Below are 19,327 nucleotides of genomic sequence, written 5' to 3'. Positions count from 1 at the left end.
ATGAAAGAAGAATGCATTTGAGGTACTGCACAGCCTTTATAAACAGAAACACAATACGAAACACTTAAAATTTCATCCCAAGCCATCAAACCATGTAACTGAATTTTACTGTTATTGGTTGCAAAGTAACCTCCTTTAGTTTTTATCTGCCAAGAGTTTTTCAGAAGAACCTGTACTGATTATTTCACTGAACTACTTACAAAATATTTAAATTTGCAGGCCCTGAAATAAGGGGAGGTCAGATCCTGAGCTTATTTTTGGGAGGTCCTGCATTTTATGCTCCTCACCAGAAGGGTCAGCAGACCTGCAGCCGTATCCCACCAGACACAAGTGGGACAGACACAACAGCCTCTGCTCACGTGGAGAGGTCAAAGCCAGGCAGCCCCCCCATGCCTCTGGCTGCCCATGTCCAGGGCATCTTGAAGCAAGCAATGCTGGCTCCTGCCAAGCCTGAGCGTGTCAGTTAGCACTGTCCTGGCACAGCAAACAGCAGACAAAGCAGTTGCTGCTGATTCATCTTTCATGTTTTATTTATTTAAGCTGTCTGTGTGTTACATCAGTGGCAACTTTCTGCTGAACCACGGATCGCTCCTCCATCAGCAGACAGGCAGGAGATGTCTCCACTGAGCTCGTGCTGGAACCCCAGGAGTCAGCTCTGCCAATGCACAGGAGAAAAGGGGACAAAGCCCCCCTGTCTGTCAACCCAGCATCCAGGGCCTCCCCACACTCAGATACAGCAACGTCCTTGTCATTGTCAGATACTGTAAACGGTTGAGAATGATGATTCTGCTAAACAGGCACTGCAGACTGGCTCTGCTCCAACCCAGGTATCTGAAGTGCATTAACTCTACTAACTGTAATATCTTCTTCAGGAGAAAAGAGCTCCCAGTGTTTTGCTAAACACAAAAGAAACCCCCAAATGGTAAAACTTCCAACCCAAAGTGCAGCAACACATCAGTGGCAGGCAGAGAGAGGAGCCTCTCACCTCCCTTCCTCCCAGATGAGGGAACTGAGGCCCCTTAGCCCCAAGATGCCCCCAACAGGGACACACATCATATATCCCATGTGGCCAAGAGGACTGAGGGAAGGGGAAACTTTTGCTTTAATTTTTGCCTCATCAATATGAAGAAGGTACTCCCAAACCATGCCAAGCCCAGGGTTCCTGCCAAAAGTCCAACAGGCACCACCTGAGGGTATTTACACTGTCTCTGCAGCCAGCAGCTGCTCCTGTCCTGTAATTATTTCTGACAACTTCACATTTCAGGTAGCCACAGATAAACCTAATATTCAAATCAGCACAAACCTATTTAATAGCCTCCCTGCCTATTCCAGGGCTGCTATTCCTGCAACTGCACATACTCAGGGATGAAAAGCACAATTCTTGTCCATCCACTCCAGGAAGTGGTATTTCCCATAGCTCTGGAGCTTTCCTTTAATCTAGAGGCAGGCAGGGAAGTGGATGGAATAAAGGTCAAATGCTGGGAACTGGCAACCCCCAGCTCTATTGCCAGGACCTGTGAGCAGCCCCTGAAGCTGCCATCACCTTTCTGTTCCCATCACAGTAAAAGCACAAGTACAAAATGGTACTTCCAGACCCTGCCAACTGAGTCGCCGTGAATATCCACAGCACGACCAAAAGCAGGATTACCCACTAGATGGAGTGCATTCATTGCAGAAATCAACAGTTCCTCCAGAAAAAAGAAAGTTTTCACAGCAGCCTCGACCAAATCCACAGCAGAATGCACGAAGCTCTTGCTGCACACAATCTCCACTCCTCCACAGCAAGTGTGGGCAGACAGCTGCTGCTAATCACAAAGTAACTCACACTTAATAGTCAGACCAGATTACAAGAATGCAATAGCATGTGCACAGTGTGGGCACATTTTCAAGAATCAGCACCAAAACCAACAAAGAAAGCAAGCTAATCCTGCAATAAAATATCTGTGGTGCCTCTGGATTCAGAAACCAACATTTCCTTCACCAACACTATCTGCATTGTTTGTTTCTTGAGGAATTTGGGTTAGACATCAATCAGGACCATGAGTGTGCAGCAGGAAACAAGTGTGAGAGGCTGAAATGTAAACGTTCCCTTTTGTACTTCTTTTATTGCAATAGATTGTGTCATCAATTTCTTTCCATGAGAAATACGGACAAAATGCAAATATTCTGCCACTGCAGTTTGCCTCCTTACTCACCCAAACTCAGCAAAACGCCTGCTTGAATTATAATTGGCTCCATAAAATGAATCATCTTATGGGTAAGACCATACCAGGCACAGATGCAAATCATACAGACGCTCAGCAAACGGACTTACATTTTCTTTCGAAAATGATCTGGTGAAGCACAGGTACCGTGTGACCTTGGATTTAAATAAGCCATCTTTCCACAGGTCAGCATCCAAACCATCTGCTGTTTGTGCAACCTGAAAAGAGACACAGGGAGAAAGGAGACATGTGAGCCAAGATAAAGTTAACACATGTACAGTACTTCTTCCTCAGACCTCTCCTAATTAACAGCAGCCCAAACTTTCACAGCATCTCATTAGTTTCTTCACAAGGTGCAGTGCAAAGAACTTTCAAGAGGAGTTATAAAAAGAAGTTCTAAAAATGCTGTCTCTCAGGAGACCCTTGATTAAAGATGCTCTGACAAAGGCTACTCTAATGAGGAAACTGCAACTTCGGTAACAGTCTCCAAACAATAGTTTGGAAAAGTCAGCACATTGAGGCATTCATTACCACCCTATACACAAGGGTACACCAGGCATGCTGGGAGAGTCCATGAAGACAGAGCACAGAAAGTGACCCATCTCTGGACTAATTTCATGGAAAGCATCAAGGAATTCTGGCTCCCAGGTCAAAAAGCTGCTTCTAGCAGGTGGGGGAATCCCTGCTCACTGGTGGATTTTAGCAGCAGTGCTGCATGTGCTGTGTTGCAGTGCTGCACACCCCACAAATGTCCCTCTCCAGTGCAACCCCACATCCAGCCAAACTGATGGCACATGGCAGTGCTGGGTAAGGAAAGAGACCCCAGACCCTCCACAGGAGAGACAGCATGATGTGCAGGAGAAAATCTCACTCTGTGCTGATTCAGTAGAGGGTAGGAGGCAGCACCATGCACTGGGGAAGTGCCTTACTCTCAGCAGCTGAGCACTCACCATGCACAGAGCAAGCTGGTAAGAGCCCTGGCCCCAAAATGTTTGTTGTCGAGTAAGAGAGGAGGCAAGAAGGCAAACACAAGGAGAAGGGTACAAGAAACAGGATTACCCCATTGGACTAACACCCAACTGGCTTCTCCAACAGGAGATTCCAGCATGGCCTGAAGTGCCACAGAAGCTGAACTTCTGCCTAATGCCTCTCAGATGGGGCAAACTGCTGCACTGTGGCTCTTGTAATCATATCGAGTGAGCCCTTGGCCCCAGAGCAGCCTGATAACAAAGAGCTGACACTTGTCACTTTTGCACCCATGTTTAGCTGAGCAGAGACTGTGCCAGGCACAGGAAGCAAGAGCTGTGTGCTGACAAGGCCTCCAATTACCCCGAGTGCAGCAGAGAGACAAGAGACAGTCTGATCAAAGCAGCAAAGTGCACTGACTGCTCCCTGAATTTTGGCACTACTGCTCACAAGCCCCAGCTCAGGTCAAGCCATTGTACAACACACACAGTTTTTGTGTTCAGGCCTCTGCAAAGAAACATGCCTGATTTTTAAACAGTGAAATTTTTTGTTTATTTGAATTCCTTGAATTCAAACCTGTCCTGAACTGCTAATTTAGGAATATGTAAAATCCACATGCATCTTCCTCCATGATGGGTAAATCAGTCCTGGTGAAAAGATATTCAGGAAACAGTCTGCTTGGGAAAACTGCTGGCATATAGGGATGGTAAGCTTGAACTCCAAGCCTGGAGAATGTAAGCATGAATGAACTTGTCAGAAAGCTCATGGGGAGAGAAAACAGAGCAGTATAAACAGGAAACTTCTTGCATCACCTGCTGGGCTGCAAGCAAGGAGAAGCCCCAGCAGCTCTTGAAGCAGAGCTGTGCCTGATCAGCATGCCCTCAGGACAGGAGCCAGGTGGGAGAGGCCACAGCAGACCTGGCCAGCAGGACAGGCACTCGAGAGCCCCAGCCTGGCCAGTCCTTCCCTGGCTGGGAGGCAAGGAACGTGCGAGACAGAGGATATGGCACCTGGCACTGAGCACGCAGTGCCCCAGGCACAAGGAATGGTCCTTCTCGTGAAGCTGGGGGCAGACACTCCTCACCGTGCCACAGATGGACTTGGCAGAGTGACACCTGGTAGGGAAGTGACCCCAGCACCTACAGCGTGATCCACCTGCTGCACAACAGTCAGAATGGGGTTACTGCTACCAGAGCCAGGTCCTTGGTAAGCAGGTCCTTTAAACCTCCTGCCCCACAGGGTGATCTGCCCCTCTGGCACAGTCAGGGCTGTTCTTGCTGGCTGAGCAGCTTGCTCGGGCACTGCCCGAGAGCAAACCCCACCATGCTGTTGTTCAGGCTGTTGTTCAGCCTGCAGCAAAGCACACAGCTGCATGGGAACCACACCTCCCTCCTCTCCCAGGCTCCTGCCTCCCACCTCTCCTCCCCACCCAGACTCTCAGTCTTGCCAGTTTGGTTGGATTTTTAGGAACCTAAGTTCAGACACACACTGTATATTTTGGCAAAATCAAATTTCTGGTGCTTTAGCTGTGAAAAGGCCTGGCCAGCTATTACAAGTGCCAGTAGTGCATTTGTTTTCTAAGCAGACACAAAGGCAATAGAGATTATGGAGTAAATAAAGTCCTACAGAGGAAAAAAAGGCCTCTGGCCCATTTGCCAAGCCATCCCTCCAGGCACTGCTGCCTGCCAGCTCCAGATGGGCAGTAGGCTGGGCCCTGGGGTTCCATGTGAGCTTGGGAAATGGACCTGGACATCTCTAGGCATTTAACTTACACCTGGGATGAAGCACCCATGCTCATGGAGGTTTCTTCTAAAGATAACAAAAGGGAAAATGAAGCTGTTAATTGGAGAAGGATAAAAATGGTAAAGCCTATATATAACGTGTCTCAGAAAGAGCTGGTTACTTCATTGCAAAACTTGAAACCATCAGTGAAACTACATGAGGAAATACTTTCCCATGCAACTCTGAATCCACCTGTAGGACTGAATGCTGCAGGATGCAGTAGTGACACACAAAGCCATTGGATCCCTAAGGGGACTACAGCATCCCAAGAAACACGGCTGTTAATGCTTCCCAAAAGGTGAGCATGGTTCTCCTTTCCAGGGTGCAATGTGCACCTCTTACTGTGAGGGCTCTAGGGAGCACACTTCTGGGATGCAGCTGCCACAGCTGCCTTGCTCAAGGCTTTACAGCAATCAGCTGTCAGTGTCTCATTAAGGAAATTGCATACCTGCAGAAACACAGATCCCAAGACCACCCAGGTCTGCACATTGCCCAGGCCTCAGAACATGACTGCTGTGCTGAGCACTGCACTTGTGCACGTTCAGCTGCACACTTTCAGCTGGCCAGAGCAGCTTCCAGAGAAGTCACGGAGAAGTGGCAACCCGGCATACTACACAGTGCTCCAGCACAGTGACTCACAGATGAGCCACCTTCACAAACACCCAGGCAAGAGCAGCACCCTCCTGCATGCCACTGTGCCCTGACACAGGTGCTGCACCAGGCCAGGACAGCCCGGGGGGCTGGCAGCACCCACACGCTGCAGGGGAGGGACAGCAGGAGCAGGCACTGCCCCACTGCCCGCTCCCAGGGCAGACAGAGCTCCTTGTGCACAGACACTGAGGCAGCAGAGCCAGAGCAAAGGCAGCTCCTCACCGTGCCCTGAGGAGACAGTGACCCACATTCGCCAGCATTACACCACCACCATAATTGGTTTAAGCCACAGGAAGACTCTTTTATCTTGTTTAGTTTAAACTGCGTTAGCGCTGCAACTCCCCATTAAGCCACAGGCAGGCTATCTGGGGTGAGCGCTCTCTCTGCCCAGCCATTTAGGCAAAATGCAATTCTGTTATCAGAAGTCTCACACTGTCCCGTGCTTCTTTATCAGGGCAAGCAGCTAATTACACAGCCTGGCTCACACAGGTAATGAGCACTTGGAAAAACACAGTAAATGTAAAAACCTCCCAGGTCTTTAAGGAGCCTTTTCACAATTCCCCCCTTGTGTCCTTACTTCAGCCTGATCCATTTTGTTTCTTCACACTGAACAAGGTATGCAATGATCCAGAGCTGAAGAGGCATGAGCAAAGCCTCAAGTCAGCTGGCTTCCACTCCCACCACACAAGCTGTGTGGCTCTGGAAACCCAAGGTGTGATGTAGCACAGTTGGAGCAGACACAGAGAAAGGCCAGCATATGAACTACAGACCAAATTTTTCTCTATAGATCTCTGCAAGGTCAGTATTCTATATTTCACAGTTTGGAGCACTGATCTATGAGTACAAACATCCTGCTGTTGGTAACTCAGCAACTTATCCAAGGAACAAGCAGCTTTTGAACAGTGACCTCCCTTTATCTATTCACACATTTATCTATGCTCTATCCGGCTGCCTTTTCCTGCTGCCAGTCTCCTGCCAAATCTTAGTTTAGAGGTTTGCATTCTGCCCATCAAAATCATCCTTGCAATTTCAGCTGGATGCAAAACTCTTTGATTCCCTTTCTGGAGCTTCTCATCATCATTGTGCAGTGCTGATATGTGGGATTGAACAGCTGATGTGGGATTCATTTATTTAGAGATATAATTTGTACGATACTTAGGACTCCTTCAGGATGAATGTTACTAGGATTATTAAATTTGCTTGCCACAGTGGCCAACTATTTCTGTAAACCCTTCCTCCAGGAAATTAAGCTCCTTTGGAGTGGTAAAGATGAAGTGGCACATTTGCACCCACAACCCTCTGCTGAAGAAAAGCACTAAGTGCTGTGGGCTGAAAGGTGGGCAGCTGGCTACCGAACGACTCCTCGCAGCACAGCTCGAAGGCATGTTCTCTCTGGAAGAGATGCTGTTGCCAGCCAAGTAAAGCCTCACCAGTGCAGAACCAAAGCATTAACTGCAGCAGCTCAAACAGCTCAAACTTACGACATCATATCCAGTCGGTGCGCGGCTCCGGGACGCGACCACACCAACGCCTGTGATGGGATCCATCGGCAGGTCGGGCAAGGCATCCGTGAGGTCTCGCACCTCAGGCATCGTGGACTGATCCTGGAAGGAAGGAGCAGAATTAAAGGGCTGCTGGGCACCACACCCAGCAGAAGCCAGAGAACCAAGAGCACACACGCATGCCACAGTGCCTGTGCTGACACACCACAGACAGCCAAGGTAAACAGAGGATTAGGCCAGACACACCTTCTGCACTTTCATTTGCTTTTGATAAGAGTACACTTGTGCAATGCCAAATGGGTTTGAAATTTGAGCTGGCAGCCTCTGAGACTCATTTTGTTGCTTCCACGGGCTGGTCTCCATTTAACAATGACAGGAAAACCAAAGCTCAACCCCTTCTCTCCCAAAAAGACAACAAATTTCATCCCCAAGTCCGGCTGGTTGAAGCAGCTCTGTCATTTTAAACAGCAAGAAATCTGCTCCTAATGGCTTCATGGGGAGGCTCCCCATTCACTATGGGTGTTAAGACATGCTGGGGGTTCCCCCATGAGTTGTCAGTCCCATCACACCCCCCTCAGCCAGACTGATTTCAAGGAGCAGCACAGATGTCTCTGGCGCTGGATGCAGAGCTGCACTGGCTGCAGGGAGCCTCGACACCAGGGAACACAGAGGAAGCACAGGGTGGGCTGGGGCAAAGCAGAGAGGCCGTGAGGAGGCCCGAGCATCTTCCAGAAGAGACACATCACCGAGAACGTCAAGGGAGGGAGATATGCAAAAAGGACAGAAGCAGGTAAGACCAACTAGTTTCAGAGGGATGCTGCTGCAGGAAGCAGGAGGAGAGGACAAGAAAGGGGCTGAAACAACCGAGGTGAAGGATGGGGAAAGGTGCCACTGCCTCAGCATGTGGTCTTCTGCAGAGGCAGCCAGTTAAAGCAAGGTCTTCTCTGGCTTTCAGGCAGGAATGCCCCAGGAAACCGCCCCCCCACGCACCCCAAGGCAAAAGGGCAGTGCTTTGTGTAAACAAGCATCACTGCTGCACAGCCAGACAAGCCGTGAACCAGAGCTGCCTAATTCAATTCCCTCCTCAGAGCAATCAAACCCCAGCATTTCTAGGCCATTTAGATGGCTGGTTACTTACTGCTTCTAGAAAGGCAGAGGTGAGTACTGGTGCCAGTGGGACCTGGGTTTACACTTCACAATGCCCAGTCAGAACAAACATCGTGCTGCAGGCAATAAGAAAGAGCAAGTCTGGGCCCTATGTAAATAATAATAACGTCACATGAACAGCCATACTACTTGAGGAGTCCAAAACAACAGGTACTAGTGACCAGTAATGGTGCAAACACTATTGCTGATGAACCAAACAGAGGAGAGAGCTCTGCTTTAGCACCAGGACACGCATCCAGCACACAGAGCAAAGCGAACTCTCTTCACACCCAAAGCAGCTCAAACCTTTGAGCATGATGGTGAGCACAGCCTGAGGCACAGGGGCTCACCCTCCTCTCCCAGCAGGCTCCCTGTCCTCAGGGTGGGCAAGGAGCACAGGACCCTGCTGCAGGAATGCTGGAGGCACTGGCACTGCCAGGACAGACCTGAGGCACCTGTGCCAGCGCACAGCTCATTCAGAGGCCTTGCAAATAATGCAGAACCTCAAACATACAGCATGGAACAAACATAATGTGAATTTAACAGAGAGCTTACAATCTGTTCTTCATGAATGTTTTCTGAAACTTCTTCAAGTAACTCAATAGTGTGGTGAATTGTTACTCCATATTGGGAGGAGCTAGGAGATAATGAATGCTGACATAAGCTTCTCTCAGGCCATTTTGAACTGAACTCCAGGTAAGTGATGATATTCCCCAGCGTGCTAAGAACACCACACGGCAGGTTCCCACACAGCTGCAGCTGCACTGCAGGGAAGCAGATCTGCTCACACTGTGCCTCCAGCCTCCACCAAACGCACACAGATGAAGTGAAGTGCCTGCTGCAGAACGCTGCCCAGGCCCTGTCTCACCCTGCTGCAGGAAGGCCCAGCTGCCCCCGCAGGAACCTGAGCAGCTGCCAGGTCAGCCTGGGCAAGGCTGGGGACAAGGGGGTCCCCAGCACAAGCACAGAAGGAGTGGGAGTTCCAACCCGCAGTGTGGTGCCTCCCCGTCAGCCCACTGGCACCCTGTCCTCAGCAAAGGAAGAAGGGCACCTTTGTGGGAGCCATTTGCAGCCCTGCTCGGCACGGCAGGGGGAGGGGAACGGCATCAATCCTCACTTTGTGCCGGCTCACACAAAGCCCCTCTGTGGCGGCGGCGCTGGGCGTGGGGCTCTCGCCTGGCCACGCTGACACCCCGGGGCAACGCTGTGCAGCACCTGCTCTGCAAGGGCCACCGAGCTGCCCTGCCCATGAGCCCTGCACCCTCCTCTGCCCCGTGCCCGCAGCCAACAGGGACAGTGTGCACAGCAAGCAGACCTGCCACGGCACGGCCAGGCTCTGCCACACCAGGCCAGCCACGCCGGGCAGCTGCCGGCTGTGCAGGCGGCACTGAGGATGCATCTGGAACAGACACGGAGCAGCAGAAGTCAGTGGCACACTGGGATAAATGCTTTTGTGAGCTCTGCACAGGTCAGAGAGTCTCTGGCTGGGCAATTGCACAGATGATCAGTTACACTGCACTTCTCCATGAGAGTGCCAGCGAAGTTTGGATATTTCCATCGTGCCTTTTAACTTAAAAATGAAAAAACAAACAGTGAAAGAGGATATTAAATTAAGAAGCGGGATTCTATAAATACCTCTATTAGGCAGCTTGTTATTTTAATTCTCTTTAGCAATGTGAGTTTGACCTGCATGCCCACCTACCATCACAGTGGCTGAGCACTCAGCTCAGGATAAGGCCCGTCAGCATCCTGCAGTGAGCTGCCTGTGCTGAACTGATCCCTACAGGCTTATTCCGGGAACAGGCCAAAACAATGAGAAGAACATTTTTCCCACTATCTGGGAGCATGCTCCCTGGAAGTTGTTTCAGCTGTGGGGCCACATCCACTCCCCAGCAGCCAAAGGAGGCCGGATGTGAGCTCTGGGGCAGGAAGAAGCTTCAGGACACTGTGGGGCCGCCCAGACAAAGCCAATGGGGAAAGAATGTGTCTCTAACAGAAAAAGTCCCTGTGCATCCTGCCAGCACCAGCCCCAAGCAGCAGAGTAGGGTGGATGGCAGCAAGACGAGACGGACAGGATGCACTCTTGGACAAGCAGCCACCATGCTGCCAGCTCTGTCCCGAATCCTTCCCAGCCCTCGAACCAGACGTGCCTCAAGGCGGGAGGCGCAGTGTCCCAGGGATCCTGATGCCCAGCTGCAGCAGAGGCCTTCTGGGACTCCACTGGTTTCTGGCACAGCCGCCTTCTCACAACCCATGCCTACACTCACACACACTTCCCCTTCTGCCAGCAGTCACAAGTTAGTCTGTTTATAGCTTTTTTGCTTGTTCTCTCCCATTTCCTCGTTAGCTCATCTGCCCTTATTAGTTTATCCTAGGCATACTTTTCTGCTGGCTCCACTGAGGTGACTGACCACACACGCTGCTGGGCTCTGGCTGGGACACACATACAGCAGAAGAACTCGCTTTCAGAAATCAATGCATTATTGTGAGTTTCTAGTCCATTTTCTGCTCTCAGTGCTCCTTTTCAACAAGTTCAGCAAGTTCAAGAGCTGGTGGGTACATGACCAGATCAGACCTTTCAATGCATTTGCTACAGAAACATCATGCTGCCAGCAAAGCAGGTCAAGCTCTGAAGTTAAATAGCCAGGGACTTAGAGGAAGAATGGTGTTATTGTTTCTTCCTCCAACTACAAGCCCTGCACTTTGACACTGGCTTGCTCTTCCCACAGGCAGAAAAGTATGAGCTAAGGCAAAACTGGAAAAAACCATCAGCTACCTGACTGCGCCACTGCAGTCTGTGAGAAATGGTCCCATAAACCAAAGCAGACACGCTGCTCAAAGCCTCCTCCTGCCACTCCATGCCCGTGGGAAGGCACTGCTGGCACTGCGCTGCTCTGGAGCCGCTGCAGCTCTGCCGCGCTTCCCACGGCGCCCGGGAGCCGCACACGGCCCCAGCCAGGCCTCTATTCCTGCTCGTGGAACAGGACAGAGCTTCAAGCACAAACACGGGAGCCTGCAGTGGCAACCAGCATCAGGGCCTTGGAGGCCACCACCACGAACAGGAGACATTTCAGTGTCACATTTCACCACCATGCCAGGAATTACTCCTGCACACACGCTCCCTTAGGAGACAGCTGCCCTGCACCAGCCGCAAAATCTACACTTTGTGACTGAATGGAACGGAAACAGGAACTTAAGCAACAGAATGAGCAAAATCGAGACCCTGTATTGCTTCACAGCACTTCTAACTATGGACACACATTTCTGAAGAGTGTCCTGTTTCAAACCAAAATAGGTTTCCATACACAGATGGCCCTGCACCAGGGCAGCAAAACTGAAATGACATTCAGTTCAGTTATTTCTGTCTTGGCAGAGGTATGAACAGGTCCCTGGGGGCTACCAGCACCCTTAAGCCTGGGATTCACTTTGCCAGAGATGCACGTGGTACAAGAGTGAGATGTTGTCTGTTTTATCTCACACCTCCAGAAGCTCAAGTTATGCCTTTGTCTCGAAGGCAAGGCCATCTCAGCTAAAAATTACAGGATGATGCTGCCAACCTGCTGCACAACACACAGGCTCCCTAAACAATAGATGAGCATGTTCTCACTCAGCTAAAATAAAACACAAAATGGAGAAACCCAAGCTTTAGCCTGAGCAGCTAGACCCCTGCTGACACCCAGCCTGTCTGGTTTCAGTGTTACTGTGACCAAGCTGAGAATGTGCAGACAACACTGAAGACTGGTGGACCTTTGAAAATCTCTCCAGAAACCTCGGAGAAAGCTTGCAAGCCCCCGTGATGCAAGGCACGAGTACTAAAGACACAGGGAACTCTGTGTCGCTGCTCCAGCCAGGATAGGAGAAGTCCGCCAGCGTCGCACCTCCAGCACGCACCGAGCACAGGTACGGAACAGGCAGTCAGGTAGGCCCATGCTACAAACGCAGCGAAAAGCCACATGAAACAGCGGTTTCCTGTTTCCCCTAACAGTCACCAAGAGGAATTCACAGTAAATTCCGGAGCAGGTCAAGGTCACTGGGCTCTACCCCAAGGCTGGTACCCGAGGCCGTTCCCGCAGCTGCCGCAGCCTCGGAGGCACCGCCGCGTCTCACGGAGGCCACCGGGGCGCTCCAGCCCGGGCCCAGGCGCGAGGTCCCCGCCGGGCCGGCCCCGGCAGCCCCGGGAGCCCCGGCCGGCCCGGCGGCCCAGCCCGCCCGCCCCGCCCGGCGCCGTGGCCGTGTGAGCGCCCCCGCCTCCTCCCGCCGCGCCGCGCCGGGCCGGCCCCGCCGGGCCGCCGGCAGAGCCGCGACAGCGCGGCGGGCCGGGCCCGGGCGGGCAGCGGGGCCGCGGCGGGCGCGGGGACACTTAACTGTTGCCCGTGCGGCGGGCGGCGGGTCGCGGCTCCCCCGGCGCAGGCAGAAGCAGCTCCTCATCGCCCGGCGGAGCCGGCGCGGCGCGGCCCGGCGGGAGGAGCGGCGGCGGGGGAGCGGCCTGCGGGCCCGGGCGGAGCGGCGCGGGGCGGGGAGCGCAGCGGACGCCGGGCAGGCCCGGGGCTCACGGCAGGGCTCGGGCTCCCGCCGCCGCCGCTCCGCGCCCACCGCGGCCGGACCGCGGCGCGCAGGGCCCAGATCCCGCCCCGCCCGGCCCGGCCCCCGCGCCGCCCCGCGACCCCCGCGCCGAGCCCCGCGGTCCGGCCCGGCCCACGGGACACTCACCGCGGCCGCCGCGCAGCGCTTTCTCCGCCGCTCCGCCCGGCCCGGCCCCGCCCGCGCCCCGGGCACCGGGGCTCGGCCCCGCGGCCACACCTCGCCAAAACCGCCCTTCCTCGGGAACAGGGCAGTGCCCGGCCGAGCTCCCCAGCGTGCTCCGAACAGCCTCCCGCAGCACACGGGAGGTGCAGGTGGAAATGGCTGAATGGGTGTGATTTGGTCAATATAAACTCCGTCCTTCTGAAACGGGCGACGTCCGGAAGATGGGCAGCAGCTGCTGTGCGCTAGGGAAGGGCAAATGGTGTCAAACAAGCTGGTTACCTTCTCAAGAGTCCCCGGGGTTGGGAGGGATGAGTGATTTCAGGTGCTACCTTCAATTCATTAATATATTTAATTCTGTGTCTCAGCATGGCCTGGAAAACAGATATGGTCCAAAGTGGTCAGGGTTTTCCTGGCTGGCGGGGTGACCAGCAGCTTTTGGGTCCATTCACAGCACAGAAAACATCCTGAATAGAGGGTCTGCAAAGGTCTGGTTCTGCTCAACCTTAACACATGCCAGTGTTGAAACTGACACCACACATTGAATTCACATCAGCAGGTGATGTGAATATCCGCATGTCGTGGGGCAGCAGCATGGCCCATAGCCATCATTACATGAACCAATCCTCAGGGCTGTTCCAACTCCTTGCTCTTCATCCCAGTGTGGGCAGACTTACTACCAAGCAAAACACTGTGAGCTGTGATTAGTCAGTGTTTGAAAGGTTTGTCTGGAAGGCAACGTGCACATTAGTGGGTTTGTGCCCTGTCCATAAAGCAAACAACAGAAACCAGTGTCCTGCTTCATCCTGGACACAACCCTGGGCTGGGACCAAACCTTCCTGCTGTCGTGACTGGTGCTTCTCTCCTGGAAAGCATTTTAGACTGGTGCTTGCCGAACCATGGTATTAATTGGGTGTTTTGAATGGCAGCTCTGTTCCCTCCTTGTTTGACAAGGCTCTCTGGCTTGTACTGAGTACAGCCCTGATGGCTGTTAGTGGCTTCTGCATCCAAAGATTAAATATATATATATATTTTGAGCGATAAGGATTATAAGGATTACAATGCTTTTCTTTTTTTTTTTTTTTTTTTTTTTTTTTTTTTTTTTTTTTTTTTGATTTGGAGAGTAATTTAGAGAGAAGAAAAGATGATGCCTGGTGGAAATGAGAAATATATGTCCCATACATAATATATGCCCCAAATGTCCTATTACAAATACAAGAAGATTTCCTGAACTGGAGAAGTTGTTACACATTACAGTGTGCTAATGCTCCCCCACGGAGATGCTGATACTGAGAGAGTCTTTAGTGTAATAATATTAAAAATCCGAGAGTTTCAATAAGATCCACCCTGCTACCACGGTGGTAGGAAATGAATTGATTCCAAAGGAAGACTCTAATTGCTGCTTAGTATCCACAAAATATTCAAAGATTCACTGCAAGCATACATCCCAATGTGTCTGTGGCATGATCTGCAGTAACATGTTTTCCAGAGGGAGTCACTTCCCAGCACGGTTTAGCTGCTGCTGCCCTCGCAGGGACTGCAGCCGGACAGCAGCACAGCCCAGGGCAGGCGCTGGCACCTCTGCCCTCAGGCACCTTTAAACCTTGGCAGGGTTGGAGGCTGGAAAAGCCCTTTTGTTCCCTTCCACAGGGCACAGCACGGGCTCTGAATCAGCAAATACTGGGTGTTGGGTACATGAATCATAGCTACACTGGAGTTGGTTAATCTATCTGTGTAAAGTTACTCAAAAGCATAAATATTTGCAAGTATAATGCTTCCCTCTGAATATTTTGCATCCATCTTTTTCAAGATCCATTTATTTACTTCTCTTTATTTCAGAACATGCCTTTTCTCATGCATTCTGCAGTCCTGTACATGCTGTCCAGTTCATACCAGTGTCGTCTTTTCAGGACACTTAACAGGGGGAATTTTGGTCAGTCTTGGCTCCGATACTGTTGCTGTGACTGAACAAACATGGCTTGCTTATCTCTGGGTGGATGACTACCAGAACCCAGCTCCAAGGAATCGTGCATGCAAGCTGGGTCTGTCCAGCTGTGTGAGACGTGCTTCGTTCGTGCCACCCTGCTCCGTGTGACCGTCACAGCGTGGCTGGGAGGGTGGCAACTGCTGGTGCCACTCCTCAGGGCTTAATACTGGCGCCAGCACTGCTTTGCACCTCACAGTGGTTTGCTGGCAGCATTTGTGGGGGTGAAGAAGGTACCTGGGGAGTCAATCCCACAGATATTCCAGGGGAAGCTCATGCTGCCAGCGCTGGCTGTGGCAAGGTCCTGCCCACCGCACTGCAGCTCGTGTGCTCCATGGGGAAAGCCAGCGAGGAGGGGGCTGTGGCTGGCCATGCAGGAGGGCAGGGGCCCTGTCCTGGCATCTGCAGCTCCAGAGCGCCTCAGCTGGGCAGCCAGATCTGCCCCTCAGTCAGAGCCTGGACCAAGATAGAGACAGTGTCAATCCCCACCACCCTCTTTACATTTCAAGCATTTTGTAACAGCAAAATCTGTCGGTTCCCAGATACCACCTCTAAAGAATAGCAGTGCACAAGTTTCAGCTGAGAACAGACAACATACAGAGTCCTGTGGCTAGCACAAGGACACTGGCCAGTGCTGCTGCACCTGCTACTCCCAAGGGCAGCAAGAACTCACAGCAAGCCCTGTTCAGACTTTGTCATCAAAAAGAATCCCAGTTAACAGGGAGAAACAAGCTGTAAAGGATCCTGCATCCTCCTCCTGCCTGTAAGCTAAAGTCCTTTAAAATCCTTTGTGCTGCAGGAATTCATCTCTCCATAGCCACATTTAGCACAGTAGTGCAATAGTGCTGCACATTCCTTGTTTTCCATGCTTGTCTTTGGAGGAAAATCAGCCCAGAGTTTCATTTCATGCTGGAGTTGCTGCAGGTCACAGCTCAGCTGCCATCTGGTTTTAAGGTTTCTTGAAGGTAGCTTTAACTTGATGTCTCTAATTTGGTGCACCAAAATATCTCTTTGCAGCCAGAACCTCCCTTCTATATTTCATGATTATTCTAAAAAAGCAAGGAGCTCCTAATCTCCTTGAACCTGGGCATCTGCTCTGAAACACATGAAGCAATTTTGAAAAAGCAGTTTCTTGATCTATTTCCCATTAACTTTTCTATCCCATAGTTGTTACTCAGCACTAGATAAGTTGTCACATTTGTATTTTAGTTATGATGTACAGGACACCAATATACAGCAATCCTACCACAGATAACTGATTTATGTAGCACACAATGGTGGTTTTGGCCAGGACAGGGGTTCAGCCCCTAAAGAAGTTCAGGGCATCCCTCACCTGAAGGGAAAGTCCAGGAGGAGAGACTGGCACCACAACAAGGGAAGCAGGGCCCAAAGCATCCTGTGACCTGCCAGGGTCAGAGGGAGCCTCTGGCCCAGGGTGCACAGGCACTGGCACTGTTCAGTGGTACAGGGATGAAATCTGGCCTCGTGAGTCCTGTTTCAAGGCCCCACAGCCAGGACCAGCCCTGTTTGTTCTGTGCAGACACCCCGGGACTGAAGCACAAGTGCTGTTCCACGGAATGGAGGGCAGAGAGAACGCCATGCGGCTAATTACCAAGGAGAGCCACGCATCCAGAGCCTCAGATTATGAGTAATGGCCACAGCACGATGGCAACCTCTGCTTGAACAATTTTGAATGATGAACACATTTGAGGAAATAATGTTTTCTTTGCAGGCCTCCTCTGATGAAATGCTACTGCTTGCTTTGCTTTCTCTCTGAGGGTGGGTGCTGTCCCCACAGCCACCCCCTGCTTACTGCCCGTGCATGGCCTCCCCTGTGGATATGTGCAGGGGAAACCATGGATGTGGCTCTCAGGGCTGCAAAGCTGCTGTCCCAGGAGCACGCTGGCAGCAGACAGCATTCCAGGGCCGGGTGTTTGCACAAAGGAATGCCAGGCAGTCAGTTAATAGGTGACCATTTGGCAGTGGTGCTGGGAAGTTCACCACGGTTCAGCTGCCTTTGTGAGACTGTTTGGGTGCAGCCCCTTCTCCATTTAGCTGTGCAGAACCCCAGCTCTGGTCTTCCAGCTCCCAAAAGCAGGGCCACAGGCAGCACCCCTTGTTCCTCTGAAACCAAAAGAAGTTATTCACACACTGCTTAAACCGCAGCAGCCAGGGATTTTGCAGCCCTGTCTAGCCCCAAGCTATCGCCCTGTGCAGCAGCACCAGGGAATGCCAGGGGCCCCACTCCCTCCTTCAAGAGCACATTGACTCCCTCCATGGCAATTCCCAGGCCAGATGGCATCTTTAGACACTGCTGTTTGGCTCCTTGGCTACTGCAGCTCATGCATATTAGCACCCCAGCAAGCTTCCCATCCATCTGACAGGACCTGGTGTGGATAACAATGCCAAAGTCAGTCGTAACTGGACAATTACTGTATCACTGGGAGATCAGAAAAATTGCAATCCAAACATCCTTAATAAAAGGTCATGGGAACAGCAAGATGTTCCTCATTCTGACCTGGCTATCCCCAGATAGAAGATCATTGATTCAAGGGCATCACCACACCCTTGGCAAGTGCAGAAACCAGCCTGATCAATCCCACAGCTGAGGAATTTCAATTTATTATGGCCAGAGATGGGGATATGAGCTCAAAAAAGGGGTCTTCATGGGAAATCCTAAATCCACTATTGCCAACTGTTCATGCAGAAGCCGCAGCTGCTGAGCAGCTCTGAGTGTGAGGTTGGTGTAGCCTTCAGGACAGTTATTGCCCTCGGTTCTGGCTGGAGCTTCCCAGAAACCCTGCATCTCCCACAGGTGTGATGGCCTGTCCTGCTCTCAGCAGGACAGAAGCCATTGCAGTGACAGTTCACTGAAGGAGAAATGCCTTGTCCCATCCAGCCCCACGTATCGCTGTGTTCATCTCACAAGTGACAGTAAACACCATCCATATTACAGTGACACTGGCAGAATAACTGCCGTGGCTTTGCCCCCTGCTTTATGCTTTTCAGGCAGAGGCCAGCAGGAAGAGATCAAAACCTGTTTTTCTGTTGCTTCAGAGCCGTGTGGGCTCAATGAGCCAACAAACCCTGCGGCGCCGTGGCCCGCGCTGCTTAGCACCCGAGCAGAGAATCACTGACAGCACACTGCTGGACCTGCAGCGCTCCTGACCCCCACACTGGCAGCACTAAACCTGGAAGACACCAGTCTCCAAAATGTCAGGTCGGCTGAAATATTCATGTTGCAAATACAGATGGTATAAAAACCTCCAATGAGGTTACATCCAGCAAGTGTCAGCTCCAGCACCACGAGCAGATGAGTCACAGCTGCTTTATTCAATTCACAGGCAATGGCAGAGAGGGGAGCAGGGTGTTGAACGGGCTTTGGTGACACCAGCTCCTTGCATACATTACTGACTCCAAGAGAAACCTCTCCCTGCTCTGGCACAGCATTGACTCTGCTCTCACCATCGCCCTGCTGGAAGTCAAGGCTGCAGCATCATTTTCATGACAGAAGGTGCAACCAGCAAATGGGCGTTGATCCTGAATAACAGATCCACTGGTGTCAGGGACAGGCCTCTCCTGTTCCTGGAGAATGCAGAACCCCAGAGAAGGCAGGGGGGCCCTGGCCACAACAGCATTTGGAGCAGTCTAGCAGAACTGTCTCTTGCAAGAGTTAAATTCTGCTCCATGGTGAGCGGGAGAAGAGCCCCTGTCCCAGGAGAGGAGGATGGGTGGGAGGAAAGGGTCCTGCAGGGTGCTGCTGCCAGTTTCTGAACCTGCTTCTTGAAGAGCACCTGCACTTGCCACCAGTTTGGAGTCTCACAAGCTGAGGCAGCAGTGCACAGAGCAGCAGGGCTTTCCCTGCACCCCAAAATGCACAGAGGTCCAATTCCCTCAGTGACCAGACTCCCATGATCAGCCAGAAACCTTCCATTTATGTGAAAGCAACATTTTCCCTAAATCCATTATCATCTGACAAAATGGGGTAGCAAATTTCAAACTGTCTTGCTTAGATCCAAGGCTGTAGATCCCTTCCTGCTGACTATTTGGGCAGGAGAAAGGATGGATTTAACCCAGATCTGTTGCAGTGAGTTGGAGCTGGGCCAGTCCCAGCTGGCACAGACTGCACACTGGAGTTGCAAGACCAAACTACCTCTTCCCCCAAGTCCCAAGAGAGTCTGATGGAAACAAGGAGTGGCAAACTGAAGATACTTCCACCAAATGGGTTCCCAGGTTTAGCGAGGATGCTTGAGAGTGCATCCACCCACCAAGAGGAAACTCCTTGCACATGGGCTGCCCTGTTTGCCCATGTGGTGTTTGTGGGGTGGAGGGGGCAGCCCTTGTGCTCA

At 51.8% G+C, this 19,327-nt stretch overlaps 1 protein-coding gene across 7 annotated transcripts in view; it reads right to left on the bottom strand.

The window, feature by feature from the left end:
- MVB12B (multivesicular body subunit 12B) overlaps positions 1-13,092 on the bottom strand; it is a 55,043-nt gene extending 41,951 nt beyond the window's left edge. The window contains exons 1-4 of one of the 7 annotated variants that reach the window (XM_063410316.1): positions 12,962-13,092; positions 8,244-8,360; positions 7,085-7,207; positions 2,315-2,422 (exon numbers count right to left, since the gene is read on the bottom strand). In XM_063410316.1, the coding sequence (XP_063266386.1) occupies positions 2,315-2,422; positions 7,085-7,195 (219 nt within the window). In that variant the 5' untranslated portion in view covers positions 7,196-7,207; positions 8,244-8,360; positions 12,962-13,092. Of the gene's footprint in view, positions 1-2,314; positions 2,423-7,084; positions 7,208-8,243; positions 8,361-9,385; positions 9,409-12,603; positions 12,916-12,961 lie in introns of those variants that run through there. The other 6 variants (XM_063410310.1, XM_063410312.1, XM_063410317.1 and 3 more) reach the window with 6 other exon arrangements.
- Between the last annotated feature and the right edge of the window lie 6,235 nt (positions 13,093-19,327).

This window comes from Prinia subflava, chromosome 12 (genome assembly GCF_021018805.1).
Source record: "Prinia subflava isolate CZ2003 ecotype Zambia chromosome 12, Cam_Psub_1.2, whole genome shotgun sequence".
In the NCBI taxonomy this organism is placed as follows: domain Eukaryota; kingdom Metazoa; phylum Chordata; class Aves; order Passeriformes; family Cisticolidae; genus Prinia; species Prinia subflava.
The sequence above is the reverse complement of the archived record's forward strand: the minus strand, read 5'-3'. Positions and strand labels throughout refer to the sequence as shown.